Below are 9,345 nucleotides of genomic sequence, written 5' to 3'. Positions count from 1 at the left end.
TCTTATCTCTGAGAAATCCCTCCAGGCCAGCTGGCTTCTCCACCCTGATTCTGTCATCTTCCTGGATTTGTGAAATGTGCACATTTAACTCCTCAAACATGTATCAGGTCCCCATATACTCCTGGGACTGTGACAGGAACTGCAAAAACCACCCCAGGGGTCTCCAACCCCATCACTTTGCTGAGGAGACACTATGGGATCCTACTCGGGCTTTGAATTGGGTAATGGGTCTGGACAAGGCCTGGTCAAGACAACACCCTTGCAGGCCACATGGGTTGGGCTGATCACATCCAGCCCCATCCAGCCCTATCTTGTCACCCAGGCTCACATCTTTCTCTGCCTTGTGCCCAAGGCATTTGAGAGAGACCTGGCTTATGCTCTGCTGAGTCCAGATAGTGGCTATGCCCAAGTCTACTCCATGGAGGAGGCAAGTGGAGCCCGGCCTCCAGGCAGATTTGAGATGGGGCAAGAACCACTCACTCATGGAGGGTGAGAGTGTGTCAACCCTAGAGGAAAGGTTAAGTTCTTTGCCTTTTTGTATGTGTGTGCCAGAGACTCCATTGACATATGGTGATATTTATTGACCTCTTCTCAAAATAATGTTTCAAAATATGTAAAATAAGATTACAAAAGATTTTCATGAGCAGAGAAAGATGTCCACAAATTATGATTAAATGCATAAAATCAGGTTACAGAAGAGTTCATATAGTGTAAGTTTCCATTTATGAAAGAGAGGAGTGAAAAAGGGAGGCAGGAAGAAAAGAAAGAAAGGAGGGAGGGAGGAAGAAAGGAAGGAAGGGAGAAATAAAGAAAACTATCCCTAGAAAGAATACTATCTTTATAGACATGGATGACCCTACCATCCATCCCACTTTGAAAAGCATGACAGGGACTAGGCGTGGTTGGTCACGCCTGTAATCCCAGCATTTTGCGAGGCCAAGGTGGGTGGATCACTTGAGGTTAGGAGTTCAAGACCAGCCTGACCAACATGGTGAAAACTCATCTCTACTAAAAATACAAAAATTAGCTGGGTGTGATGGCAGGCGCCTGTAATCCCAGCTACTCAGGAGGCTGAGCCAGGAGAATCGCTTGAACTGGGGAGGCGGAGGTTGCAGTGAACTGAGATCGTGTCATTGCACTCCAGCCTGGGCAACAACAGCAAAACTCTGTCTCAAAAAAAAAGAAAAAGAAAAGAAAAGCATGACAGGTCAGTGGCTCCAGGTCATGGTCCCCTTTGGCTCCCGGACAGGTCTCCTCAGGTCACAGCCAAAGTTCCTCATTCTTGTCACTGACTCCCCCTTGCCTAACAGCTGGGATTTAACTCTGGGCCAATCCCTAACACAGCCCCAGTGGTACTGCATGACCATCGTCCATCTCTGAATCTGCCTCCCCCGTCAGACTGTGGCTTTCTGCTCACTGCTTTTTCTGCCTCTGTCGTAACAGTCTAGCTAAACCAAGTCACTACTCACTTTTTAGGAGCTGCGGGAGTCGCTACCCAGCTGGAAGGCCACATAGCAGGGCAGCCTGGTTCTTTTAAAGTCATCACAGGCTGGACATGGATTACAGGCTCACGCCTGTAATCCCAGCACTTTGGGAGGCCAAGGAGTGTGGATCACCTGAGGTCAGGAGTTCGAGACCAGCATTGCCAACATGGTAGAACCCCGTCTCTACTAAAAACACAAAAATTAGCTGGGCATGGTGGCAGATGCCTGTAATCCCAGCTACTTGGGAGGCTGAGGCAATAGAATCGTTTGAACCCAGGAGGTGGAGGTTGCAGTGAGCCAACATCGCGCCATTGCACTCCAGCCTGGGCAATGAGAGCAAAACTCTGTCTCAAAATAAATAAATAAATAAATAAAAGTAAATAAATAAAGTCATCACTGCCCCCGCTGTCAGCCTCTACCCTGCTGGCTTCTCTTTCTCAAGGATGTGGCAGTCAGACCTCCTCCTCCCTGTCCCAGTCTCCACAGCCACCTCTTCAACTTCCTGAGCTGAAGTCCTGACTTGCTGTCAGGCATCACACCACCCCCACCTCCTGTAGTCCCTGTCTTTGCCCACCAGGTTCTCTACCTGTGCTCAGCACCCCACAGGGACTTTATTCCTGCAGAGACACTCTCCTCTGGGCTCAGCTGTTTCTTTCTTGGCACCAGATCATCCATCAGTATATAAGCCTGCTTTTCATTCTCCCAACTCACACCTGTCAGAATTCTCTCCCCTTTCTCAGGAATGCTTCGGTAATGAGTCATCCACATGTCCTGCCTCCACAACCTCCTTTCCGCTTCACTCCCTAAACCTCTGCAGTATGCGTCTGTCACTCCATGAACCTGGCTTGTCAAGGAACGTTCACTGGGCATGTGTTTATTAAGCTCTTGCTCTATCTACATTATGCTGAGTTAGGCAGTGGGAAAATGAAGGTGATCAAACCAGTCCCAAACTCTGGGCTCCTATGATAATGGACACATACATAACTAAGTAAACAATGCAATTAGAGTCTGGGAAAGTTCTATAAAGAAAGCAAACCATGGCCGGGCACGGTGGCTTACGCCTGTAATCCCAGCACTTTGGGAGGCCGAGGCGGGCGGACCACCTGAGGTCAGGAGTTCAACACCAGCCTGGCCAACATGGTGAAAACCCGTCTCTACTAAAAATAATTCTTTAAAAATTAGCTGGGAGTGGTGGTGTGCGCCCGTAATCCCAGCTACTCGGGAGGCTGAGGCAGGAGAATCGCTTGAACCCAGGAGGCAGAGGTTGCAGTGAGCTGAGATCGCACCACTGCACTCCAGCCTGGGAGACAGAGTGAGACTGTCTAAAAAAAAGAAAAAAAAAAAGAATAGAAAAGAAAGAAAACCATGAGAGGACACAGAATCACTGGTGAGATGAGGCAGTGGTTCTCTATTTTAGATAATGGAGTCCAGGGAGGCCTCTATAGGAAAGAGCACACCATCCAAAAAGCAGGGAGAAGGGCAGTCCAGGTGGCTGGGATAGCAAGTGCAAAGGTCCTGAGGCAGAACACACATTTGTGGTTGGCAGGAAAGAAAGGCAATGGGTTTGGAGAGAAGTAAATGACAGAGGTTGTCAGGGTCAAGTGGGTAAAGAATTGATCTTCAATGCAAGGGGATGTCCTTGCAGATTTAAGGGACAGGATCTGATTTGTATCTTAAAACAAGTCCCCAAGACCCACTGCCGTGTGGAAAATGAACTATAGGGGGAAGAGGTGGAGAAGGCAACAGAGTTGTTAGAGGCAACACTTTCTCAATTCTGATGTCCAACAGGCATCTCACATTTAATGCATCCAACAAAAATATCTGGCTCATCATTCCCCCTCAAAACAAAACAAACAAAGCCCCCGCTCCCCACTCAATCTTCCATCTCTGTAAACAGCCCCACCATTCACCCAGTTGTCAAGCCAAAGACATAGGGGCTATCCTTGCCTCCTTTTTCTCCCTCATCTTCTGTGTCCCAAGTCCAGTACTCTTTCTTTGTCCACTCCTCTGCATTCCCACTGTCCTCCCTCAGGTCCAGGCAGCCCTCTCTCCTTCCTCCCCTCTGCTCCTTCTCCACGAAAGAGTCAGGCGTGCTTTTCTTTTTTTTTTTTTTGAGACAGAGTCTTGCCCTGTAGCCCAGGCTGGAGTGCAATGGCGCGATCTTGGCTCACTGCAACCTCCACCTCCCAGATTCAAGCAATTCTCCTGCCTCAGCCTCCAGAGTAGCTGGGATTACAGGCACGTGCCACCACGCCCCGTGAATTTTTTTTTTTTGTATTTTTAGTAGAGATGGGGTTTCACCATGTTGTCCAGGCTGGTCTGGAACTCCTGACCTCGTGATCCGCCCACCTCAGACTCCCAAAGTGCTGGGATTACAGGGGTGCTTTTAAGAACACAGATCGGCCAGGCGCGGTGGCTCACGCCTGTAATCCCAGCACTTTGGGGGGCAGAGGCGAGCGGATCGCGAGGTCAGGAGTTCGAGACCAGCCTGGACAACATGGTGAAACCCCGTCTCTACTAAAAATATAAAAATTAGCCGGGCGTGGTGGTGGGCGCCTGTAATCCCAGCTACTCGGGAGGCTGAGGCAAGAGAATCGCTTGAAACCGGAAGGCGGAGGTTGCAGTGGGCGGAGATTGTGCCACTGCCCTCCAGCCTCGGTGGAAGAGCGAAACTCCGTCTCAAAAAAAAAAAAAAAGAAAAAGAACACAGATCTCCTTGCCCAACAACATCCCTCAAGGACTCCTTTCTTTTTCAGGATCTTGAATAAGACTTAAGAGCCAGGTCCTGGAGAAACAGAGAAGGGAGGAGGCAGCCTGAAGGTGGCGGAGGCAAGCTCGTAGCACCGCCTCCACGTCTGGCTTGCGTTCTTCCGGGCTTCGGAACTTTTCTTCGCGGAGCCTGGGGAAGCTTTTCCAGTAGTACTTTCCGGCGTTGTTGACCCTATTTCCCGTGCTGCACCGCAGCCCCTTTCTCTTCCGGTTCTAGGCGCTTCGGGAGCCGCGGCTTATGGTGAGTGTTGGCCGCGCGGCATCCGATGCCATCCGCGACTTACGGGTGGCGGCGGGGCGCGGGCTGCGGAGAGGACTGGTGACCGACCGTGTGTCTGTCGGGAGCAAAAGCTGCGGAGTGGGAATGGTGCTTCTAGGTCCTAGGAGGGGGATGGCAGGGAAAGCCACTTTATTGGGGAATGCAGCTTTCCGGGGGTAAGGAGTTGATTTCAGGGCATCATTACCTGGGTTTGGGAGGCCAGGACTGGCGTTGGGTCGTGCAGAGTAAGCCGAGACTCGTGGAGGCTGCACATTCTCTGTCTGCAGGCTCATTCTGACCAGAATGGGGGGGGGTGGGGCAGAGGTGGCCCAGCCTGGCGAGCCCTTAACCCTGATCTCCACTTTTGTCTTCCAGGTGCAGACATGGCCAAGTCCAAGAACCACACCACACACAACCAGTGTAAGTTTTTTGGGCCCTGCCTACATCCCAGACCCTGGCAAGGACTGGTTCAGGCAAACTGGGACAGAGATGAAGGGGCACGTTTCCATTGTGGGCCTGAGGCTGATTGATTTCACCCAGTAATAACTTTAGGGTTATAGGTTTAGAGATCTACTTGAGATACAGAGTGTTTTGCATTTAGTAGTAAGGGTTTCTCATATCTCAAGTGTAGCTGCTGTAGGAAGTGTTGGTTCTCCCAGACTTGCCAGCTGTGATGTTGGGTGGTCTTATTAGAGGAAAGTTCTTTGTTGGCTTAATTCCCTTTTTTTCTCCCACAGCCCGAAAATGGCACAGAAATGGTATCAAGAAACCCCGATCACAAAGATACGAATCTCTTAAGGGGGTGAGTGCACTGAATCACATGGAAGTGTCTTTTCTTGGTCCAGGTGCACAGTCAAGGCCTTTCATGTAGTTTTTCTCTAGCTTTGGCTTCTGCCTGAGCACAGCCTAACTGGCCCACCCAAAGCCTGCAATTCCTTTTTCTACCCTACCAGACCCATAATAAAGCTTTCCTTGGTCTCCACAGCCTGAAGTGTAACCCTCTGGTCAGGGTGTAACCTGCCTCCTGAGGGCAGTTTGGCTATCTCCCTTGCTTGGCAGTGGCACTTAGGGTAAGGAGTGGCCTTGTCTGAGTGCGTGCAGGGCACATTCCCACACTGACCAGCCTTATGACCTCCATCTGACCCAGTGCTGGAGTTGGGGTCAGCTTCTCTTCCTGTGTCAGGGGGTTCTAAGGATTAGCTGAGAAGGCTGGAGGGTCTAGGGGAGAGCTGAGCATGTCCCCAGTCTGTTCCTTCCCTTTACTTTTGCTCTCTGTTCCGTGGAGTGAATCACAAACTCTGAGCCTCAGTTTCCCCATATTCCACCTTGGCTATAAGTCTTTTGGACCAGACTTGGTATTTAATTGACACCTTCTTCTAAAGAGGGGAGGGGGTGTCCCTGAGGGGATGTCAGGAAAAAACTTGGTTGAACCCCTGCTGTAGGAAGTTGAAGCGAAGCCCCACAACCTTGGCAGACAGGGCAGCAAAGCAGCTTGTAATTTTGTTCTTGAAGGAGGTCTGCACAGCATTACCCAGGTGGCGTATTGGCTCCCTGGGGTGGTGGTACACTTTCTCTGGAAATAGTTTCAAGAGGTTGGGTATTTCCACATTTGAGGTTGACTTGATGCTGTCTTTAGAATGCTGGGTACCCCTATGGAGAGGGGCAGCAGGGAGAGACTTGGGGACCCACATGCTGCCACCTGTACCTTTCCTGCTTTTCAGGTGGACCCCAAGTTCCTGAGGAACATGCGCTTTGCCAAGAAGCACAACAAAAAGGGCCTAAAGAAGATGCAGGCCAACAATGCCAAGGCCATGAGTGCACGTGCCGAGGCTATCAAGGCCCTCGTAAAGCCCAAGGAGGTTAAGCCCAAGATCCCAAAGGGTGTCAGCCGCAAGCTCGATCGACTTGCCTACATTGCCCACCCCAAGCTTGGGAAGCGTGCTCGTGCCCGTATTGCCAAGGGGCTCAGGCTGTGCCGGCCAAAGGCCAAGGCCAAGGATCAAACCAAGGCCCAGGCTGCAGCTCCAGCTTCAGTTCCAGCTCAGGCTCCCAAACGTACCCAGGCCCCTACAAAGGCTTCAGAGTAGATATCTCTGCCAACGTGAGGACAGAAGGACTGGTGCGACCCCCCACCCCCGCCCCTGGGCTACCATCTGCATGGGGCTGGGGTCCTCCTGTGCTATTTGTACAAATAAACCTGAGGCAGGATTTGTTAGCCTCTGTCTATGATCCTGGGGATGGGTTTGGTTGCTCCATCTGTTGGTGTGGGAGAAGACATGGGTCTGGATGGTGGGGTGTGGGTGGGAGTCAGGAGATGGGGCCCTGAAGTGCAAGAGGAGGACCTAATGAATGAGAAATGATTGGGGGCTTTTGGGAAGCTCGGGCACATAGCTTGCTGGACTGTGTAACCTGCCGAGCAAAGGGAGAAATTTTTTTTTTTTTTTGAGACAGAATCGTGCTCTGTCACCCAGGCTGGAGTGCAGTGGTGCCATCTCGGCTCACTGCAAGCTCCGCCTCCCGGGTTCACACCATTCTCCTGCCTCAGCCTCCCAAGTAGCTGGGACTACAGGTGCCTGCCACTACACCCGGCTAATTTTGTTTTTGTATTTTTAGTAGAGATGGGGTTTCACTGTGTTAGCCAGGATGGTCTTGATCTCCTGACCTTGTGATCTGCCTGCTTTGGCCTCCCAAAGTGCTGGGATTACAGGCGTGAGCCAGTGCTCCTGGCCCAAAGGGAGAAATCTTAAACATCCTCATGAGGTCTTAAAGCTTACTGCGAGGGAGGGGAAGGGGCCCCGCTGAGCAGCTCTGCACTCTGGCCTGAGGTGTCCCAGATTTGGGCTCTTTTGGTGCACCTGGTCAGCATCCACTGCTCTGGGCTATGTTAGTCCCCCAACAGCTAGGGACCCAGGAAGGCAGGTGGTAGTGGCACTGCCTTACTCCCGTGACTGGTTCTGACCCTTCTGTGCCCCTGGGTCAGCTGCTTCACATGGAGGTCTTTATCCTCAGCAGTCAGTGAAGAAAGTACTGAAGTAATAGTAAGCCTTTGTGGAGGCTGCCTATAGAAGGCACCAGGTGGGCACTTCCTGGCCGCACTTAATCCTCAAAACCAGCCTCGGTCCAACCTCGGACACTTTAGAAACTCCTAAAGGGGTGCTGTTATGCTATAGCAGCAGGTGCAGCCCATGGTATGTGATCCCCTACTTCTGAAGTAGGTATTATGATTATCTTTGTTTCACGGGTGAGAAAATATTGAAGATAATGAACCTAGGAAGGGGTGGGGGTAGCATTTGATCTAGGCAGTCCATGTGGGGCCCTAGGAGGTTTCAATTGCCCAACCAGAGCTGGGGCTGCTAGCTCTTGACTGTAATCCTGGAAGTCTCTGGGTGGCCAACTGCCCCTTGCCAAGGCATGACAGGTGGAGGTGGGGTTGAAAGGGAGCAAGAGCAGGTTCTGTGTTCTGAAGGTGGTTTGGCCCAGACAGGCCACCAGGTTGATGACTTCCAAAGTGAGGTCTCTGTGCTGGTGTCCTGGACATGGGGTGTGAAGGTTCTCCGTTCCCCAGCCATCCTGCCATGAAAAAGGAGTGATCCCTTTACCAAGTTCCGGTCTGAGGGGGGAGGCCAGGTCAGGGCTTCAGCTGGGCTTAAGGTTATAGCCAACTGCTACCCTCAGCCTCCAGCTTGTACATGGAACCTGCCTTGTGCTCAGGAAGCACAAATTCCCAGTTCTTGAGTTTCAACTCCTTCACCTCCAAGCTCTGTTGTCTGGGGCAAACTATATTAGTGGAACCTGTTTCTTTTTCCTTTTTTTTTTTTGAGAGAGTCTCGCTCTGTCGCCCAGGCTGGTATGCAGTGGCGTGATCTCGGCTCACTGCAGCCTCCATCCCCTGGGTTCAAGTGATTCTCCAGAATCAGCCTCCTGACCACAGGCACATGGCACCATGCCTGGCTACTTTTTTTATATTTTCAGTAGAGGGGGTTTTGCCATGTTGCCCAAGCTGGTCTTGAACTCCTGAGCTTAGGCAATCCGCCCGCCTCAGCCTCCCACAGTGTTAGGATTACAGGCATGAGCAACCGTACCCAGCCAATGGAGCCTGTTTCTGCATCACTAGTGGGACCCAGCATCCATCACAAGACTGCTGTAAGGGTTCAATGAAAAGCAAGCCAGTCTAGGCCGGGCGCGGTGGCTCACGCCTGTAATCCCAGTGTGTCTGGAATTGGTGGGTTCTTGGTCTCACTGACTTCAATAATGAAGCTGCGGACCCTCGTGGTGAGTGTTACAGCTCTTAAGGTGGCGTGTCTGGAGTTTGTTCCTTCTGATGTTCAGATGTGTTTGGAGTTTTTTCCTTCTGGTGGGTTCGTGGTCTCGCTGGCTTCAGGAGTGAAGCTGCAGACCTTGGCGGTGAGTGTTACAGCTCATAAAGGCAGTGTGGACCCAAAGAGCAAAAGAAGAAAGCTTCCACGGTGGGGAAAGGGACCCCAGTGGGTTGCCCCTGCTGGCTCTGGCAGCCTGCTTTTATTCTCTTATCTGGCCCCACCCACATCCTGCTGATTGGTAGAGCCCAGTGGTCTGTTTTGACAGGGCGTTGATTGGTGCATTTACAATCCCTGAGCTAGACATAAAGGTTCTCCAAGGCCCCACCAGAGTAGCTAGATACAGAGTGTCCATTGGTGTATTCACAAACCCTGAGCTAGACACAGGGTGCTGATTGGTGTGTTTACAAACCTTGAGCTAGATACAGAATGCCGATTGGTGTATTTACAATCCCTGAGCTAGACATAAAGGTTCTCCACGTCTCCACCAGACTCAGGAGCCCAGCTGGCTTCACCC

The 9,345-nt window shown here is 51.4% G+C and overlaps 1 protein-coding gene across 1 annotated transcript; it reads left to right on the top strand.

The window, feature by feature from the left end:
* The first annotated feature begins 4,387 nt into the window (after positions 1-4,387).
* Positions 4,388-6,720, top strand: RPL29 (ribosomal protein L29). Its single transcript, NM_001251939.2, has 4 exons — positions 4,388-4,494; positions 4,888-4,932; positions 5,250-5,314; positions 6,234-6,720. The coding sequence occupies exons 2-4, from the start codon at positions 4,896-4,898 to the stop codon at positions 6,597-6,599; spliced, it is 468 nt and encodes a 155-aa protein (NP_001238868.2). The 5' UTR covers positions 4,388-4,494; positions 4,888-4,895; the 3' UTR covers positions 6,600-6,720.
* Positions 6,721-9,345: the final 2,625 nt, after the last annotated feature.

The sequence above is a fragment of the Pan troglodytes genome, chromosome 2 (genome assembly GCF_028858775.2).
Source record: "Pan troglodytes isolate AG18354 chromosome 2, NHGRI_mPanTro3-v2.0_pri, whole genome shotgun sequence".
NCBI lineage: Eukaryota > Metazoa > Chordata > Mammalia > Primates > Hominidae > Pan > Pan troglodytes.
This window is presented reverse-complemented; position numbering and strand designations above follow the sequence as displayed.